The sequence below is a fragment of the Barbus barbus genome (assembly GCF_936440315.1).
Source record: "Barbus barbus genome assembly, chromosome: 19".
Lineage (NCBI taxonomy): Eukaryota > Metazoa > Chordata > Actinopteri > Cypriniformes > Cyprinidae > Barbus > Barbus barbus.
In genome coordinates this window covers 11,988,588-12,009,379 of record NC_136747.1, presented here as the reverse complement: position 1 = coordinate 12,009,379, position 20,792 = coordinate 11,988,588, and the positions used below count along the sequence as shown (strand labels likewise).

The 20,792-nt window shown below is 40.2% G+C and overlaps 1 protein-coding gene across 2 annotated transcripts in view; it reads right to left on the bottom strand.

Annotated features, from left to right (window-relative positions):
• Positions 1 to 7,583: 7,583 nt before the first annotated feature.
• The window catches only part of LOC306885121 (protein CBFA2T1-like), a 55,323-nt gene continuing 42,114 nt past the window's right edge, over positions 7,584 to 20,792 (bottom strand). Inside the window, exons 6-11 of one of the 2 annotated variants that reach the window (XM_079441465.1) lie at positions 18,382 to 18,632; positions 16,884 to 16,981; positions 16,200 to 16,401; positions 15,888 to 15,956; positions 11,886 to 12,076; positions 7,584 to 10,859 (exon numbers count right to left, since the gene is read on the bottom strand). In XM_079441465.1, the coding sequence (XP_079297591.1) occupies positions 10,581 to 10,859; positions 11,886 to 12,076; positions 15,888 to 15,956; positions 16,200 to 16,401; positions 16,884 to 16,981; positions 18,382 to 18,632 (1,090 nt within the window). In that variant the 3' untranslated portion in view covers positions 7,584 to 10,580. The remainder of the gene's footprint in view (positions 10,860 to 11,885; positions 12,077 to 15,887; positions 15,957 to 16,199; positions 16,402 to 16,883; positions 16,982 to 18,381; positions 18,633 to 20,792) is intronic. The other variant, XM_079441466.1, reaches the window with a different exon arrangement.

The following is a 20,792-nucleotide window of genomic DNA, read 5'->3' as shown; positions in this document are numbered from 1 at the left end:
GTGTCCTGTCACTCCTCTGGACGTCAGCTGCACTTATTCACCTCCAATCCTTCTCTTGCATTTTCTCCCTTCTGCGTTAGCTCTCTTATGCTCTATATTTCTCGTTCGCCTCCCTCCTCGTGCCGTAACTCTGTGCGTTCAGAATGGGGGGGGGGGGGGGGGGGGGGCAGACGGAGCCCCACTGATTTATGACCTCTCTCTGGTTGTTTATTTGGTGGAATGAAAGGCACATCACCAGCTTTGCCACACTGAATTTCTCACATCCTCCATTCCCTAAGTGATCAGTGCAGTTGTGTGTGTGAGAGGAAACTTGAGTAAAGATCTACTGAGGATAAAAGTCCAATTTACGTTCTGTTTGAAGTCCTGTGGTTGACTTGCTCTCAAATTCAACCCAACAATATCCACCTTATTTTTAGGAGTGTTTCAAAGCTTCCAGTGTCAGTTGCTTCTAGTTACACTATATTGCCAAAAGTATTGGGTCACCCCCTTCTAATGAACAGGTTTGACTACTTTAATAATTTCCATAAGTACAAATCTTAATGTTTAAGCATATAATGATATTCTAGGGAATTGTGTGCTTCTAATTTTATAGCAACAGTTTGGACAGGACCCTTTTCTATTCTAACAGTGCCTCTGTGTATAAGGCACGGTTCAACAAGATATGATTGATTCAGTCAGTGTGGAAGAACTTGACTGGTCTGCAGAAAGCCAAATCCTAATCCCAGCTGAACACCTCTGGTGTGACTTTAAATGCAGACCTTGAGCCACAAACTCATCACCAAACACCAATGACTTGTATATGGGTACAGTCATTTTAGACACTTTCAAAACTGTTGCAAGAGAGATGGAAATACAGTTTTTAAATACGTGAATTATGCTTCCATCTTTGTTGCCACAGTTTTGGAAGTGTCTTCTTTTGTTTTAAAGAAGGGGGTGTCCCAGTAATTTTGTCCTTATAGTGTATGTACAAATCATTGGTGTTTGGTGACGAGTTTTCGGCTTAAGGTCTAAAATATAGTGCATTTTAGCTGTACAATAACAGTCTGTTATGCAGCTTGATGTTGCAAACTGGTTTTTATCATATTATAGTTATTTACCTATAGTTGCTAATAAACTGGAAGTCTCAAATAGCTCATTTCACATTGATTGCAAGTGTGATATTGTGTTTAATCAATAACAGTTCGGTTAACAAAAATGTTAATATTGTGCTAATATTGATCTTGAGTAACTTATATTTCAGATGCTATATTTCAGTTACTTTGTCTATTTTTGCTCCACCATTGCAAATAGTTACAGTATATTAGTTAATTAATTAATTACAATTAAATAAACAAAGCCACAGCAACCTTTGCATGTCTCTACACACAGCAGTGGTGCTCTGTCACTGAATAAATCTGTATTTTTGAAAAATAGGTTGAATGAATCATTCAATGACTCACTAATAAAGAGCAGTTTCCTTCCTGAATTAATTAGTTTTTGAAGGAATCATTTGATGAATGATTTAAAGACTCATGCATAAAGACTTGTTTTCTTCCTTCACTAGCCCCTTTCGCAAATACAGTCTTGACTGGTAAATTACTGTTAAGAGATCATGTGTGAACAGGACCTTTTCAAAAATACTGGTAAATTCATTTTGCCGATTTACGGGTATGAGAAGTTGTAACATTACCAGTAAATTACTGGTAATGAAAAGAACAAGATTACCGACATGAGCACGTACTCGTACTCTACTCTGGGCCAATCATAACATTCCGACGCAAATAAAGCATTTACTCTGTGCTGTTTACAGAAGTCACAAGTCGTGTAGTATGATGTCTGAAAACAAAATATAAGATTATTTTGCTTACCCCACTGTTTCAAGCAAAAACACTTAATTTTGACTTGCTTTTTCTGAAAACAAAATCAATTTTACACACCTAACAGCATAATAGGTCTATAATGCAGTTTAGCAATTCATGAGTAAAATAAGGCCTGTGTTAAATGTGAATTGAAGATACTCTTTGTTTTGTAACTTTTTGTTCTACAATATGAACACACATCCATATGGAAAACACAAACTTTGAAGCAGTTATTGAGAAACCCCATTATAGGGAAATCTCAAGCGAATCAGGAGAGAATTTGTCTTCTGGGTTTTGACGCCTCGTTCTTGGTGTGAACGGGTCTTAAAGATGTATAAAGCACTGTTGGAATACAGCATAACTAACTGTTTTATAATGACTATGCATTTAATGATTGTATAAAAATATCAAAAGTGTAATTATAATAAGAGCAATAATGAATGTTTACTGTATACATAATAAAGACATTTGTCTCTGAAAGAGGAGAACACCTATGTTGGGCAGCACCTGACCCAGCTGCTCCACTGCATCTCCTCTTGCTGGCAGACTGCAAGCCACATTTATTTGCAACCATTTATCAACATAATAAGCATTTGGAAAAACACAGTGTATGGCATCTCTGTTTACTCTGAAACTTGCCCGCTGAGATCTCTTTAGCAGTATTTCTCAAAACAGTTTACAAAACAGATTACAAAAAATGTATCAGCTGGCTGCAATATTCTGACGATGGCAGCCTGGATCGTGTTGGTGTGATATCTCACATGAGAAATCCTCTGTGGAAGACTATATTAGCAGGATGATGGATAGCACACAGTTCCACTCCATGAATTCAGACATTCTTGGTGCCAAAACCCTAGTGGGTTCACGGAAAATTCCCGGAACTATGATGATTCAACGGACCCATCGTTGATTGAACCATTACTACCGAGGTCTTGCGTATTTCTCCATATAACATTGCACCTAGATCATAATACGAGCCATGTGCCTGTTTTACAGCTGCATTAGATTCAAGCCTAACCAACTGACAGTATGCAGAGCACATCCATTGAGGTCTGAAAGTTGTGGGTTCCATATGCCTCCTAAAGTTTTATTGTGCACTAGTCTGGCTCTCGTAAACACAAAGTTTGTATTTAAGTCAGCAAGTGCTGCCCTGTGTGTTTAGAGCAAGCTGTTCCTGTGAAGAGGGGGCTCGGGAGCCATGAAAAGCATCAATCATGCTTTAAACACACAGTGGGTAGCAGTCAGCCTGGTCCTCACTCTGCTCTCATTAACCATCAGTCATCTCAGCTGGGTAAGGCCCACAGCTCTGGGCTTCTGGCGATGTGCACGTCGGCACTTTTCTCGCAATCCAGCTCCAGTTCAGTTTCAGGGGGCCTGCCTTCTTCTCTGCATTACCAGAGGTGTGTTTCCACCCCTGACCTGCTCTCATTAATGCATGCCATATAGGTCACTTCTCAACTCCCGTCCTCGGGACAAACCTTCCAAAATGTTTTAGATGTCTCACTAATTAAAACACCCAATTCAACTCATCAGCTTATTAGTGTGTCCAGTAGGGAGACATCTAAAACAGTCTGGGAGGTTTGTTCCGAGGACTGGAGTTTTCATATGTAACACCACCTAGACTGATTTACATTAATAGAAAAAAGAAAATCTCTCAATATATAGTACACAGTAAATCTGAATCACCATTAAATAAAAATAAATAAATGATGTAATCAAACATTTGCGATGCTCATTTTGCAAACAAAAATGTTTTTTTAACAGATTATTTTTTTGTGATTTTTTAACAAACATTTGACACACTAATAACAATTATGAACCACTGTATATTTCTTAATATTTATATTACTAAATATTTCACTAAAACATCTAAAATGCATCATGGTGTCTCAGTCGAGTGAAACATTTGTTTTTAAATGACTAAATTGCACTGAATTGTGTTGACAAAACTGGTACACTTCAACCAGTGGTCCGATTCAAGTTAATGCTGGCTTCCTAAGAGTCATTTGTTTTGAATCTCATCAAATGACTCTTATGAGCAGTTCAGAATCACTCAAGCTCATGAACTCACGCTGTGTCCAAATATGCCTACTACCAATATAGTATATACGAAAAACAGTATGGCAAAAGAGTAGTATGTCTAAATATATAGTATTTCTAATGATATTTTACTAAATAGATTTATATTTACATATTAGCCTATATAGCTATATGAACCTTTGATTGGTCAAAATAAGACATCTTTGATTTCGCTGTACTGAGTTGTATACATACCTTCCTATAGCCTAGATTTACAATTGATTTACCCAACCTAGATCCTAGATTTACACATTTTTGAAACCAGAGATTTTATGTCCACCAGGAACTATAATGGATTACACATTTTCTCAATGTAGCAGATTTTAAGACAGTGTGAGTGAGAGCAGCGTTGTTTTATTTTTCACTGGATAAATATAGGCTTGAGCTCTTCAGCCCCTGGAGATAAACAGTAGATATATTTCTGCTCTTTTTTTCTTCCTTTCTCGTCCTGTTCATCTGCAGGGTGCCGTGGAACCATTAGCTGACATTTAAGCAGTGCTTTTGTCACTGCCAGGCAGCCTTTCTCTCCTTCTCGGCCCACATCCTCTGTCTAGGATGATGGAGGGTCGGCTACATGCATCATTCAGGCCTGGGTGGAGATGCAGTACTCCACTTCCTTAATAATGTCATTTTGCTTGAATGGTATTAACAGATCATCCAGGCCCGGGGCAGAGGCATGTGCTGGGGAAAGATAACCTTGTGTTCTGTAATTTAATCAAAAATGTTTTCTCCATAGAGTCACTTTGCCCCTACCATAACAGGCCTGATATGCTCTCGTACCCCCTAGTTGTATTCCTCTGTGGTTGTGGAGCAAAAAAAAAAAAAAAACCCTATTACAAGAGAGTTTTGTGAAGCTTCTTCAACGAGGTGTTTCGAATCACTCAGCGCCTCATCCGTGGACATGGGACTATAAACAGGCTTAGATGAAATCAGATTTAAAACCTCAAATTTAGCTGGGCTGCATATCAAAGAGACACTCTCGCTCGACTCTCAAAGGCAGAGCGTTATTTTCTCCTCCGTCACTGTAGGCCTCCAGTAATATTCCTCACCGCATATCGGGTTCAAAAAAGCACGGTGAAATTCTGCGACACAGTTTGATTTAGAGGCAAAAAATGTAAACCATTTAGAGGCGAACTCTTTATGGAGTTTAATCCTGCGTTCCATCCCTGGAAACCGAATTTATATCCCGCATTAGCTATCGTCTCGTCGGAATATTGCTCTTCTCCTCGCGCGAGCGTTTCGGGGGCAGACGGCGGCCCTATCGCTCACGAGCACATGCACACACCGGCATTATAGGCTTATCTCATCTCGCGCAGCCTGCGCTAGGCCGCGGCTCGGTCCTCCGGGCTACTTTACTAATAACCTTTTTCTTATCAGGCACTCTGCACCTCTGCCTGTGATCAAAGACCCAATTAATGGAGCGGGGAAAGGTGAAGCATTCAAATAATAGAGACAGCTGTTTTTCTCTGTTTGAAAGAATCCATTTGTATTGTTATCGGCGGAGAACAGTTCTCCAGACCTCGCTTAATTGAGGGTCTGTCAATTCTCGCCACTTGATAAAAAAACGAGAGTTGAAACGCGAAAGGTGGGAATATCAAAGTGTGTCAACTCATCCTCGGCTTTATGATCTCTTAAACGGTAATAAACGCAGATAAGAGGCGTGAGAGCTTCACAAAAGCATAGACCTCTCAGAAGATTTGTGCGATTCTCTGAAGGTTTTGTCAGGGTTGAGCGATCGACGAATCCCAGGGTTCATTTTGGCGTGGGGGGTGGCCGCATTTATAAAGGCTTTCGGCCGGGACGAAGGTAATTGCTGGACTAAATGTGTTGCCTTGTCAATGTTGCTGTCACATTTCTGGACAAAGTGGGCTGAATATTGGACGTATTAACATTTCAACATTAGGTAAAATGTAAAATGGGGGACATGGGAATTAAGTGACATTTTAAATACAGACCTTCCACACTAACAGCTTCCCTTCAGAGAGCATTTACTCTTCAATTCCCAAGGCCACTTATGTTGGGTGTAGCCGGCATTTCAAAGGCTTTTCAAAGCCGTATTTCACCTCAAGCTTTTCTCCATTCACGTGTATACATATATACTGAAGCAATTTACTCAGTCTTTAACAGTAGCCTATGTCACTTACTTGAAGTAAAGTTTTAGGTTTGGACACATTTGTAAAAAGGCCATTTGAATTGGGCTTAGAAATGCTTCAAAGTATATAATTCCCACATATTCTGACCAGTTCTATGACATTTCTAGTCCTTGAGGTTTCTATAGAGATCGCACACGAAAAAAAATATGCTTGGTAAATCATAATTATGTGAAATTATATTGACAAAGTTATAACTGACAAGCAATTATAGGATAAGAAAAAAATTTAGATAAGTCCAAATTATTACATAAAAAGTCAAAATTGTAAGATGAAAAGTCATAATTATGACAAAAAGTAGAAATTATGACAAAGTCAATTCTGAATTGGCAAAACTCAAAATTCTGAGATAAAAGGTCAAAATTGTGTTCTTATTATGTATACTATGACATGCTTTAAACCAAAGTGCAAATAGGCTTCCATAATGGTGAAATTTGTCTAAAATCTAATATCTGAATATTCAGTCATCTGAAAATAAGCAGAAAATGTAATATTCAAATTTCCATGAGGTTTTAAAATTCTTTTAAGATTTATCCAAATTTGTCCTGAAAATCACAATGATAAAACAAATATTTCCTACATATTTCCCTGCTTTACATAACCAACCCTGTAAACAATTAAAAACATACTTTTACTGGTTCTTACTTTCTTACTGTACCATTTTGAACAATCTTGAAACTATTATAGCACTTCTCATGTCCCTGCTACTTTAGAACAAATTTCTGTTGCAAGTTGCTAAATGAATGAATGTAAATGATGCATCCGAACAGAATGTATGCATGTAGAGTATTTAAAACAAAGACAAAAAGGAATCCAGTCTCCTATGCAGGTATAAACATATTTATTACACGGTAAAGAGTACAACAATACCAGAATCATACTGCAAAGATTCACAGACTGACAGACCATTTACTACAGCCCCCAAAAATGAGAGAATAAAATAAAGAAAACAGATTAAACAAGAAACCACAGTTCTGACATAGTAGACTCAAAAACCCTAGAGTATTCGGAAACGGTGTGACAGCGTCCACACCCTCCCGGCCCACCTGTAACCTGTGGTTCATGTTTACATTAAGTATTGCACAACGACTTTCATGAGTTTTTTTCACAATAAAGATTTTCGAAGAAGCCTACGACTGCCCGTCCTGAATCCACCCGACCAATTCATTTCACTTAATGTTTCCACTGTCCCTTTATTATGCCAAAGTCTAATTCACTTTACAAACTGGAGAAAGTAAAAACTTAACACCTGGCAAACAAGGCATGCGCAAATTCACCAGCCGTTACTTTTGGTGCGAATCCCCCATTAAACACGAACCTAAACGATACTGACGAGCGGCCAAGCGTGTCTCACAACAGAAGACAGAAATGGGGGAAAAGGGGGTGCAGGAGAAGAGGAGGGCAATAGGAATATATCACATTTCTCCTCTTTGACCATGGATTGAATTATAGTGTATATCAAATGAAGTCAACACTCTGAAATCCTTTTTTTTTTTTTTTTTTTTTTTTTTTTTTTACTTTGAGTTCACTCAAAGCGATTTGTACACGACAAACTTAAAATGAACATAAATTTTTTTTATTTTAAGTATTCTATTCTTTTTTTTTTCTCATGAGGTCTGCATTGTTACCAAGTAGTGATATGGTTTGCAGCTATATGAGCTTTTAACTTTGGGTTTAAGTCCTGTTCTCATGTGCCCATTTGGTTTGACTAGACCAGTGTCTGCTCAGCGACTGGTGCTCCTAACGTGCTGTCAGAGGTAGAGTGAGACTTTTTGCCACCGAGGAAAAAAGGTTGTAGCAAAACAGACGTACTAGATTGGGAAGGAGAAGGAGGAGTTACTTAACGCTTTGTCCGTTATTATTTTATTCAGGTCACCCTGATTGAACTCACTACACTAAATCTATGTATTTTTCAAAAATAGTGTTTCAAGACAGCTTAGCTGGCAGGTTCTCTGGCGATGCGGACAGGTGTCTTACACCTATGTTTTTTTGGATTACTTAACCGTAGCATGCCGGAGGAGGCCGGGAGTGCGTCCAGAGCCAGCCACTCCTCCTAAGAGGTCAAATGCACAGCGTTTAGCACCATGGTTTGGGGGGACGTGAGCCGTCAGAGTGCAGTTAAGTGCCCGTTTAGACCCCTCTTCCTCTTAAGCCATTGACGAGGTTGTTTAGTTTTAGATTCTCACATGGCTTTTAATCTTGAGCTGAAACACTTGAAGGTTTGGTTATGTGCCGTTCATGAATGAGAAGAGCTTCAGTTCGGTTGGGCTGGTTGCCTTTTGGAGCGGCGTTCTTATGACGAATCCATTTCAAGGAATGATACGGAAAGAAAAACGACAACAATGAAACTTGCCCTGCAGGATCTACATATGGGATCCGCCTTTTCGATTATTGCTCAATCATTCAGACCGCCTCATCCACATGTGAAACCCTCTTTTCTTAGGAACTGCTACATGGTTTTGAGTGGCTCCTCCTTCCTATGAGCTGAATAGGGCTGGTCTTGGCTCTGGACAGGGGAGAGATAAAGGTTTTCGAATGGAAACATTGCTCAGTGTGGCTTCCCCTGATATACACGTGGAGAAAACAAGAATGCATTGGAGTGAGTCTCTTTTGTCATGTTTAAATCTTGGATAAAATCAGGTTTTGGTCCTTCATGTCTGTCTTTGGCTGTCTTCCATGTTAATTATTTTGTAATACTGTGTATCCTGGTGCTCTGCAGTGTTAAAGCTGTCTGTTTTTCACCTCTGCATTTGGCAAGTTAGTTTCTTAGTGTCCTTTTTGTAAATTTTTATCTTTTTTGTAGAAAACAAAAACAACATATACCATAGCGTTCCGTATGCATATGCATGCACTGTCCTAAACTATTCAAAGCAAAATGTTTAGAAAGAAATGTTAACAAAAGCAGATTGTGATACTTCTGTTTTCTTTTTTCTCTTTTCTTTTTTTCTCTTTTTTCATAGTTTTTTCTCCATTTTCTAACAAGAAAAGAAAATCACAGATATGTAACGAAGCACTCCAAAGATAACCTATGAAGTGAAGCTTCCTATGGAAAAAAAAACTGCCAAAAGAAGCATGCCGAGAGAAAACGTGACAGTGCAAATACATTTATGTACGTCCCATGTACAAAAACATTTATGTTATCATTCCATGTAACATGCTAGTTCTCAGAAAAAACATCTGAATGAGACTGAAGTAGCAGCTCTGAGAGATAGCGTTTGTCTTTCGAGGACAATGGGAAAAGTGTTTTTCTTCTTAGAGAACTACAAGGGGACTAGCACAAACACATACGAATAGAAAAGCAGCTTGCGAGAGAGAGAGAGAGAGAGAGAGAGAAAAAGAGAAAATATGTTCTTCCTTTCTGCACCTAGAAAGACTAAAAAGTTGTGACCATGGTTTAAACTATTAATGCGTCGTCACAATTGTCCAGCACATGTACAATAAATAACCATTGGAGACGGCACAGGACACAAGTGTTTAACACAATGAGATCTATAAGGGCAAAAAGAAGCAGAACGAGGACGGATGGTGGGGTTAGAGATAGGCAGGACAGGAGAGGGCTCCAACAGCCAGTGATTTATGGGTAATTTCTCAGCCTTTTGTTTCCCAGCTGCTGTCACAGTGAGGTTCTGACAGTCCTGCTCTGGTGGGCCGATGACTTCACTTCCTGTTTTGGGAGCTGATGGGAGTGCATTTGGGATCAGGGCTCAGAGCGCATCCTTCATTACGCCGTGCGGTACTCAACATCCAGCACGGGCCCTCCTCGCCCCTACATTCCTCAGTGAAACAGCTTTTTATTTCTCAGACCATTGACCTGGATATTATCTTGCAGAAGAGGGACGAACATCTGCGTTCCTTCACAATCTGCTGCACATCTGCAGAGTTCAGCGCGCGAGCCAGAAACGCTGTCCGCCGTCTACTCCACCACGTCCGACGCAGATGCCCTTAATGGCGTGCTTTTTTCTTAACAACGTCGTGTTGACTTCTTTACAAGGAACGCTGTCTTTTTGTGTTAATAATATTCGGAGTCTTTGCTTACATCAGTATTTCCTTGGTTTTTGTCATTTAAAGTGTCTTTTAATGAGGTTAAATAGTTTCATATCCCAGCTACTGGATAAAGAGCTTTGAGAACGGAACGAAGGAGGAAAAAAACAACAAACAAACGAAACGAAGGGGAGGTCAGATATACTCATTGAGAGGTCCCGGCTGTCTACTCCATTTGTCTTCATATTTACAAGAATGTAAGAGAGCCACAACAACAATAAATGACATTATCAACAGTAATTGATAATAGCTGTAGTAACAATAAAGAACAATGAGAATTTCAAACAAAGAATATCTTTGCGTTCTCTATCATGGCAAGTCAATATGACCTGAAATGGACCTCCTGTGGGGTGATCGCCCTAAGTACAGTCTCTTCTTTGTTAGTGCGCTAGATTTAGCATTTTGGAGCGAGTGAGGCAGGTGAGTCAGTCCCTGGTCAGCTGAGGCATCAGGAACGGGCCCGCTCGGGGCTCTAGCGCGGTGTGGTCTCTATGGCGGAGGGCGTGCCGGGTGTGGCCGAGCGAGGAGTAGCGGCAGATGGTGTGTCCACCGGGCTGCCAGCGCCGCTGCTGGGGGTGGCCGAGGAGCTGACAGTGGCGGGGGTCTCGCCCTGCTGCTGAGCCTGCAGAGTCTGGCCACATACGTGGTGGTGCTTTTCCCAGTCCTTGTGCTGGCAGAAGGAACCGCAGTAACGTGCCGTGTTGCAGCCGCTGCAGGTCTCACTCGCCTTGCGCCCGCAATTCCAGCAGCTCTGGACGAGAAAGAGGGGGAAGGGAGGTTTAAGCTGTGATATATATATATATATATATATATGAAAAAAAGTGCATTTCTTTCCATGGGTATTATCCCAATTAGGAAATAATGGATGCACAGACTTTTGAGAAAGAAAAAAGTCTCGGCTCATTAGTAGCAAACGTTTCTCATTTGACTTTAAGTCTAAAAAAAATTCTGCTTTATTTTTCTTTGGATCTCCCTGCTTTGAAAACACGGAAATAATGAGCTAGCTAGGGAAAAATGCAGTCATTTTACCCAGTTCCACATGGCGCTACGTGAGGACACATTTGTAACAGGTTAACTACAGAACGCTCAAAGATCACACAGAAACTCAGGTTACCACTGTGGCCTCTTTGTGTTTGTCTCCGGGCCAAATAAGAGCAATTATCACAAAGTCTCGAATGCGTCCCAGAGACAAGAAGCCAGAGTTATAAACGGCTACCAATGCAATCCTCCAGGGGGACGTGCATAAATATGACTTGTGCAATTAAACTCAGATACGTGCCGCCTTTCTCTGCTAACTGATTAAACGAGCCGTACCCCTGCTGTGCGCAGACACTCTGCGCTCTCTTCCCAATTTCCCTCATCCAAATCAGTACCACCTTAACTGTCCACATGTTTCATTTAGAAGAGGAAAAGCGCCGCTCCTGAGGTGATATATGCAATGTTATATTCCTCAGCTCGGCGTGACACCGGGCTGCATGAGGAATTATCTGGGACACTTTCTCTTCCCCCTGTGCTTTTCATATGATATCCATGTTTTCCTAAGGATTTCCATACTAAGGAGATCAAATGTAAGCCATGGAACTAAAACAGCCCAGCCAAGTAAATCAGGCATGTACACATTACATAAAATAAAATAAAATCCCCAAGATGATATATAATGCAAAATATAATCAATTATGGAATATATTACCTTCCCAATGAATCATTGTGCAGCACGTGAATGCTGCAGCTGTTCGCTAATACAATAACAATGTGCGGTAGGCGTACAAGCTGTTACCTCACTAGAGTCCTCCTGCTGGTTGATGACTGACAACGCGTCCTCTGCTGCTTGTCTTTTGGCCTCGGCCACAGTGCGCTCCATCTTGGCTCGCTCGGTGCTGATCATTTCGTGAGCCTTGCGCTCGGCCTCTGACACGGCTTTCTGCAACTCAGACATGGCCTGCCTCTTCACCTCATTCACAGCCTCTTCTGAAAGAAAGAGCACAGTGCTTTTAAGTGTCCAGGGCACAGCAACTGGTTAAAGGATTAGTTCACTTTTAAAAAAACTTTTGCTGATAATTTACTCACCCCCATGTCATCCAAGATGTCCATGTCTTTCTTTCTTCAGTCGAAAAGAAATTAAGGTTTTTGATGAAAACATTTCTCCATATAATGGACTTCATTGGGACCCAAACGGTTCAAGGTCCAAATGACAGTTTCAGTGCAGCTTCAAAGGGCTTTAAACTATACCAGACGATGAATAAGGGTCTTATCTAGCGAAACGATCGGTCATTTAAAAAATAAATAAAAAAAGTTTAAGTTTTATAAGCACAAATGCTCGCCTTGCTCTGTTCTGTGATGCGCGTTCGTGACGTCACGTAATACGCAATGACGTTGAAAATGTCGGTTGACTTAGGCGGAAGTACCGAGTCAGTGTTTACAAATGTGCGGAAGGAGGACCATATACACATATTCAAATGTCTTTGTGTCAGTTTATCGTTTAAAATGCCAATTTCGTGTGCGTATCCTGGGTGTTTTAATATTAAAAAGCCTACTGACTCGGTACTTCCGCCTACCTCAACCGTGACCTTTTCCACGTAATTGCGTATTACGTGACGTCACGAACGCGCATCACAGAACAGAGCAAGGCGAGCATTTGTGCTTATAAAACTTAAACTTTTTTATTTATTTTTTAAATGACCGATCATTTCGCTAGATAACACCCTTATTCATCGTCTGGTATCGTTTAAAGCCCTTTGAAGCTGCACTGAAACTGTCATTTGGACCTTGAACCGTTTGGGTCCCAATGAAGTCCATTATATGGAGAAATGTTTTCATCAAAAACCTTAATTTCTTTTCGACTGAAGAAAGAAAGACATGGACATCTTGGATGACATGGGGGTGAGTAAATTATCAGCAAACGTTTTTTTTAAAAAGTGAACTAATCCTTTAACTGGTTTTATTAAAGTCCAAAATATTGTTTGATATGACTAAATCAACCTGTCTAGATTGTGGTACATTTTAAGGGTCAGACCAGGTAGAAATACATAGCTGCACATGCATTTGATATCTCACAACAACAGCCGAAGATCTATGTATATATGTATGTATGTATGGCAGGCCTAAAAAAAAAACAATTGAAAACCACACTAATGCACATTCAATAAATTGAAAGTGCTTATGCCAAAAACCTTTAAGAAACTTTCTCTCTATAAACACACACATGCACGCACGCACACACACACACACAGTCACCTAACAAGAGTATCTGACATTTTAATTCATTCAAAGTAACTCAAACAGCTAATTATCGTGCATTTTGAAAACAATTTTTATGTTGTTTAATTGATCCTATTGGCTTGTTTTGTTCAAAAGCAGCTGAGAGATTAATCTGGGGATTAATTAGAAACATCAGTTTTTATTTGAATGGGCTCAGATGGCTTTCTGTGTTTGCTGAACACAAATAAACAAGAAAAAGTGCTTTTGTTTTGCCTCAAACCAAAGACTTGACTGTAGTGCACAAGGCAGATTACAGGTAATCCTTGATATTTTTCCCTCTGAAGTATAAATGTATTTCCTTGAACTTATACTTTATCTGTACTTTTACATTGTTATCCCATTAACCGTAAATACTTCTGGCTGGAAAACTCATCTCAAGAGCAGACTAGGGTTTTTTTTGTGTGTTTGTTTGTTTTCATTGTTCAAGGCTGCAGCCTGACTAATTGCATATGCAAATCGGGCAATTTATATTTAAATTATGCATTTCAATTGCGCCCCCAAAGGCCCATGCAGATCAGGATATGGCACTGTGCGAGAAAGGGCTTGAATATTCATCACCTACTGTACACAATCTTTCAAAAAAAAAAGGACATTCACCCCTTATTACACTGTGGCAACTTGTGAAGACCGCTTTAAGGCAGTTGTGACTCTTAAACACTTTTAGCTTGGGTTGTGTAACCATCACTAGAGGCGTACAATGCTTTTGAAAAAGACATACTGTTCTTGAGGAGTTTTAATAGACTAAACTGTCATGGTAGTTTCTTGTTCTGCAGAAATGGATGGCTGCGGTTGCGCAGACCCTCCTTCCCAGTCTTAAAGATGAAGGATTATAGAGCCAGGGACATTTTCATCGAGACTGGACTGAATTGTGAAACCATGGTGGTTTGGTGCACAAAGTCGTCCTCTTGATGGGCTGAGGTCACGGAAAATGCTCCACATTCCCCGATACATTTTACTGCATTTATATATGACTATTCAGATGGAATTTCAATCTGTGGTGATTTGTTTAGGGTGTTACTACCACCGTTGTGATGCAAAGGCAATGCATTATCTAGAACAAGCAGTAGACTTAGACTGTCTTTTGTAACGGCACTTTCATGTAAAGGCTTGTTTGCTTTTATAAAGCCTTTGGTAAGACCACACAGCAAAGACAAACTGCTTTAGCAGATGCCTCTATCGTATATGAGGCCAAGGTAAACAATTTGCTATTACAGAATCCATCACTTGTCATATTTCACACAGATCAACTGCTCTTTAAACAAAGCCTTTTAATATCTTTATCTGTCTTTTAACCAGCTCCTCTGCTGTGATAAAACAGAGTGCCGTGGAGAGCTGAGAGCCTGTTGCACAGCTAATGGCAGGAGTGCTGAAGTGCTGGGAGCACTTATGTGTCCTGTTCAGCCAGAACAATAAAAGAGCTTTATACATCACTGTGGGAATGTGTAGAGGTGCTTCCAGTGAAGCCAATCACTGAACTGCCCAACACACGACTCAGAGAACATTACAGGAGTCAAAGAAAATGCCACAAAAACAGACAGACATTTCAAAACCCACTAAACCTTCCCAGTGTTTTATCAGCTTCTAAAGATTTTTCATAATGCTGGCTTCAAATATTTTTTTAAATAAAAGTCATGATGACTAAACCTTCCAAGTGCTATATCTGCATCTCAATATTTTTGTTAATGTTGGTTTTAAATTAAATGCATGATTATTAAATCTAATTAAGAAAATTCTAGTATCTTAAAAAGCATTACAGAAATGTAATCTGTGAAATATATTAATTTATTTTTATTTATTAAGTAAAAAGTAAAAAAGTTGTGACGTATTGTCAAGTATGGTGACCCATACTCGAAATTGGTGCTCTGCATTTAACCCATCCAAGTGCACACACACAGCAGTGAGTAGTGAACAAATGCACACACACACACACACACACACACACGGAGCAGTAGGCAGCCATGCTGCAGCGCCCGGGGAGCAGTTGGGGGTTCGGTGCCTTGCTCAAGGGCACCTCAGTCGTGGTATTGAGGGTGGAGAGAGCGCTGGACATTCACTCCCCCCACCTACAATCCCTGCCGGCCGGGGACTCGAACCCGCAACCTTTCGATTACGAGTCCGACTCTCTAACCATTAGGCCACGACTTCCCCAAAGCAATTAAATTAAATTCTTTTGTTTTACTAAGATACTAATATTTGTACTTTTTTGCTTAGTGTTCCAACATCATTAAATATGCATCATTTCTTGTGCATTTCATTAGAATTTTTCACAAGAACAACTGTGATCTCAAATAAAACAACTGCTAGAGTTTGGTGTGACACTGACCAGGTTCCCACCTGATTCTGCAGTTCTGCATACAAATAACTGACAGACTGATTGAATTTCAGAGAGCTTTTAAATCACAGACAGGCTTTGAAAGAGCTCTGTCTGAATAACTTAGCTTTGATTTCCCACCTGTGCTTATGAGTGTGTGTGCATGTAAAAAAAAAAAGGAAAAAAAAAGGAAATAGATGGCATGCTAACCGGCTTTCTTCCAGATTTCTTCAGGTACGTATCCAGACACTGGCCTGTGAAGGAGCTCCCTATGGACGTCTGAAAGAGAGAGAAGAAAGGACACTTCATCTACAATGAACTCAATACATGATGCAACAATTTTTCCAGACAAAATAAGTGATAGATCATTACATTATCATCAGAACAATTGACTGTAAATCTGTTCTTTTTAACATCAGACATATCAGGTTTAAATAAACAAATAGATGCACGAAATAGAACATAAACTTTTTAGGTGATAAAGACATCTCATACAAACGTCTTGTGCTGAATAAGTGTTACCTAAAGCATTGCTTTCTTGGCTGGCAGGGCTCTGCTGTCTGGACTGGCTGCTGCTGGAGCTGCTGGTCTTTTTAAGATCTTCAGCATCACTGTAACGACGGATCCAGTAGTTGAGCTCCTCCCGGTCGGCCTCCTGGCACCTCCTCAACACTGTCAGTGAGCGACGTGTCTTCTCCACCATATCCATAATGCAGTTCAGGAGCTGCAGGGGAGAAGCAGGCAGAATGTTACCAACACAACATCTGCTCTAATAGAAATGACAAATTTTGAAATAAAAACACGATGTTAAAGGCTGGCATTGAATGATGACTCACACCTCTATATGTTTACAATCACTAAAGCACTAATGCCAACCCCTGACAAAAAGTTAATGCTCTGAAGTTGCTCTTTTATAGCTCAGGAGAGCTGAAAAAAGTTATTAGACAAAACTGTACACAAATTAATATAGATATTTTAGAAAACTTTGAAAGAAATGTTAGCATTCATGTTAACATCTTTGATTTTGGTATCTTTCACAAAAAACAGGAGACTTAAAGCCCCCCCCCCAAAAAAAACCATGCAAACACAGAAACATACCTGCAAACACACTTCTTGTGCCGTATTCTCTCTCTCTCTCTCTCTCTCTCTCTCTCACACACACACACACACACACATACTTTGGATAGTAATAAAAAATGTTATTACTTTTCTTACATGGTCAAGGTGCTTCCACTCTTCTGCCCATTCTCTGTCTGTGAGTCTATGATCTATGACTTCTTCCTGGCGCGTGCTGCCGTGCATCCCTGACACAGAACGAGAGAAAAAGAGAGAGCAAGTGTTAAACGTGTTACTATTTGGGCCTCAGTTTTCCATTTCTCTTGCTTGCCCTCAGCGGCATGTCGTGGCCGTCTGTTTCACAGCCATAGCTCACCCGCTTCCTGACATCCTCCATCGCTCAACCACTCTTCATTCCTCACATGCTCTCATCCCTCACTCCTCTCTCCTATGCAGCCCGCGGGCACGCTCTCTCGCTCTCTCCACACAGCACCAGAGCTGCCAGGCTTATGCATATCTCGTGCATATATCACTGGCTAACGTGCTTGAGTATTTTTAGCACATTTAAACCCGATATGGAGAGTTGGTTTTATTAAACCTCAAATCATTTTTAAAGGAGTTTATGTTCCTGATTCAACTAAGCCTTGCCTGGTTTAACTTCTAAGAGTCTGAGTGGCATGCAGTGGACTTTTGAGGATTTGAGGCATTGGCAAATTCAGCCTCGGAGAATTGGGCATCTTCTGCTTTTATTTTCTCAAAATAATCGGAGAAATGTATTTTACGTTTTACACACACACACACACACACACACACACACACACACACACACACACACACACACACACACACACACACACACACACACACACACACACATGTTGGGTTTCCATGTTTTATGGGGACATCCCATAGGCGTAATGGTTTTTATACTGTACAATCTGTATGTGCTATTGCCCTACACCAACCCTACACCTAAACTTAGCCCTCACAGGAAACATGCTGCATTTTTAGATTTTCAAAAAACTTTATGCTGTATGATTTATAAGCTTGTTTCCTCATGGGGACCAAAAAATGTCCCCACAAGATTAAGATTTACTGGTATTACTATCCTTGTGGGGACATTTGGTCCCCAGGACGTGATGAATACCAGGTGCACACACACACACACATTTTGTTTTTTATTATCATTACTTGTAATTATTATTAATTTACATTTTATTACTGCTTATTATTTATTTAAGTAAGTACCTTTTCCTTTAAAAAAATACTGTGACTTTCTATATGTCTGGTGTCTTTTAAATATTATTAATTTAATTTACATTTTATTACTACATATTTATTTAATAAGCACATTTTCCTTTAAAAAGCCTTTTACTGTGACTTTCTATATGTTTAGTGTCTATTAAAAACTATGAACTGAATTTGAGCCTCATTTTATTTGAAAGTTGTTTTTACCCTCAAAATTTATAGGGGTCTTGCATCAAAATGGAATATGTTATTCACAAAGTTTGAGGATTGGAGGCATTGGTGACCGCAGCCGTGGAGAAGGAGGTTATATTGCACGTCTCAGACTCTTAACAATCTTTCACAGCACAGTAACGCTCTTATTAATGACTGTCCCCAGATGCTGCTGTAATCTCTCTCTTACCCAGAGGCCGAGGGCGGTCACGGAGCTCGCGGTGGTTGGGGTGGCGGTAGGAATCTCTGTAGTGGTGTGCGATGGCCATGTCGTCCAGACGGTAATGCTGTGGAGGGGGCGGGGTGGGGTGCGGCAGACCGTTGGGCTGGTAGGAGAGCCCGTTGGAGGGGCTGAAGCGCTGGCCAGGGCTGATAGTGCAGGGCCTCTTGTTGGGGTGCTCGGGATGGAGTGGTTCCCGCTCAAAGCCGTTTTCTTTGGTTCTGGAAGGAGACAGAAGAATCCAGAGTGAGGATGATAGAACAAACGATAGAACAACAGAACGATAGATAGATAGAACAATAGATGGCAGTCATTTAGAGGGCAGTCGTGGCCTAATGGATAGAGAGTTGGGACTTGTAACCCGAAGGTTGTGGGTTTGAGTCTCAGGTCCGGCAGGGATTGTAAGTGGGGGAGTGAATAACCAACACTCTCTCCACCCTCAATACCACGACTGAGGTGAGACCCTTGAGCAAGGCACCGAACCCCCAACTGCTCCCCGGGTGCCGCAGCATTGGCTGCTCACTGCTCCGGGTGTATTTTCACTACTGTGTGTACAGTTGGATGGGTTAAATGTGCAGAGCACAATTTCTGAGTATGGGCCACACACCACTCCCCTTTCCAAAGAATGATCGATAGAACGACAGAACGACAGAACGATAGATAGATAGATAGATAGATAGATAGATAGATAGATAGATAGATAGATAGATAGATAGATAGATAGATAGATTCTTCTACACAACTGGTTGTCTTTTCAGACATGTCAGGGAAAACGCTGACTCTCTAGTGTCTTTTATTTCTGTGTTTTATCACTAACAAGACAAACACATTGAGTTGTCTTCTGAGAACAGTGTGTTCATTGATGTAACATACTTTCCTCTGCTGTGGGTCGAGGGAGAATGTGAAACTGCACCTAAGGCAGTCTGTCATCTAATGTGCTAAGTAGAAAAGCAGCTTCTATGCCTGCATCGAGCACTTTGTTGTCAGTAAAAGGAGGTCTTGACAGAGCACACGAGGACCGTAAGAGATGTGCACTTACAGGACTCGCTCTGCGCACCTAAACCCTAGAGCTTTCACATTGCTCTGCCCTTCACTTTCATGTGTCACGGGTTCAGGTGTTTGCAGATTCTGGTACTTGTGTGATTCGCTGTGTGTGTGTGTGTGTGTTGTGAGGCGGCTGTCCCTCGGTTTCCTCTGAAAAAGACTGAACTTCCTAATGAGCTGCTTTTATGAGCTGCTAATGTGCATCCATCACCGTCCATATGCTCCTCAAAGCCACCTCTCTCCTCCACCCACACCTCCAAAACACAACTGCCTTTATTTTACCCCAGTCTCATACATTTTAATATCAATTCTAATTCTATCTATTCTTCATGAACTTGTGTCTCTGATTCAGGTACGGTATGTCATTTCCATGTGCTCATGTCTCCATCCACAAAACGTCTTTTTTGATATATTAATTTATTTACTTTGCAATTTATTTATTGTATTTCATTACACAGGTCTAATATTCCCAATATTACTACAAAAATTTATATTTTTATTCAGCAAGGATGTATTAAATCAAAAGAGACAGTAAATGCATTTATAATGTTACAAAAGTTTCCTATTTTAAATAAATGCTGTTCTTTTGACCTTTCTGTTTATCGAAGAATCTTGAAAAAAGTATCACGTTTTCACAAAAATATTAAGCACTGATAGTAATAAGAAATGTATATAAATATATACCAAAGAGAAAGCAGTTGTTTTAAATTAAAATAATATTGTACAGTATTACTGTTTTACTGTACTGGAGCCTTGATGAGCATAAGAGACTTCTTTCAAATACATTAAATAAAAATCTTACAGAAGCCAAATTTTCATTGACAGTCTTTGAGCGTAAGCATTTTAAAATCTCAGGTAACGTCTTAAATTACCTTAGTTTACAAGACTGTGGGGATCATTGAAAGCTGTGAACTAAATCTGAACCTCATTTTGAAATCACTTTTTTATTTTTTTTTATTTTCAAATATATAGGGGTTGTGCAGCACAATGGAATATTTTATTCAAATAAGTCTCGGCACACATTTCTCTTCTAAATGAGGAGAGTCATACTAAGAATGCATTGTGGGGTGCGCTTCTCTCTGTAGCCATAGTTCCCGATTCCTTTGATATTAATCAGACTGAAGCGACCATACATTGTGCTCCGTGATTAAGGACAGAATTGCTCCCTTTCAAATTCCAATATTGCTTTCTCTTTATTTTGCACCTCCTCATTCTGAGTGCAGAGAGTCGAGTCGAGCTGAGCCGAGCTAAGCAGAAACAGAAGCGCTTAGCCAGCCGTATCTGAGCTGAGTCTCATCTGTATGTGTTATCAGCCATGTCCCCAGGCTCACCTAGCC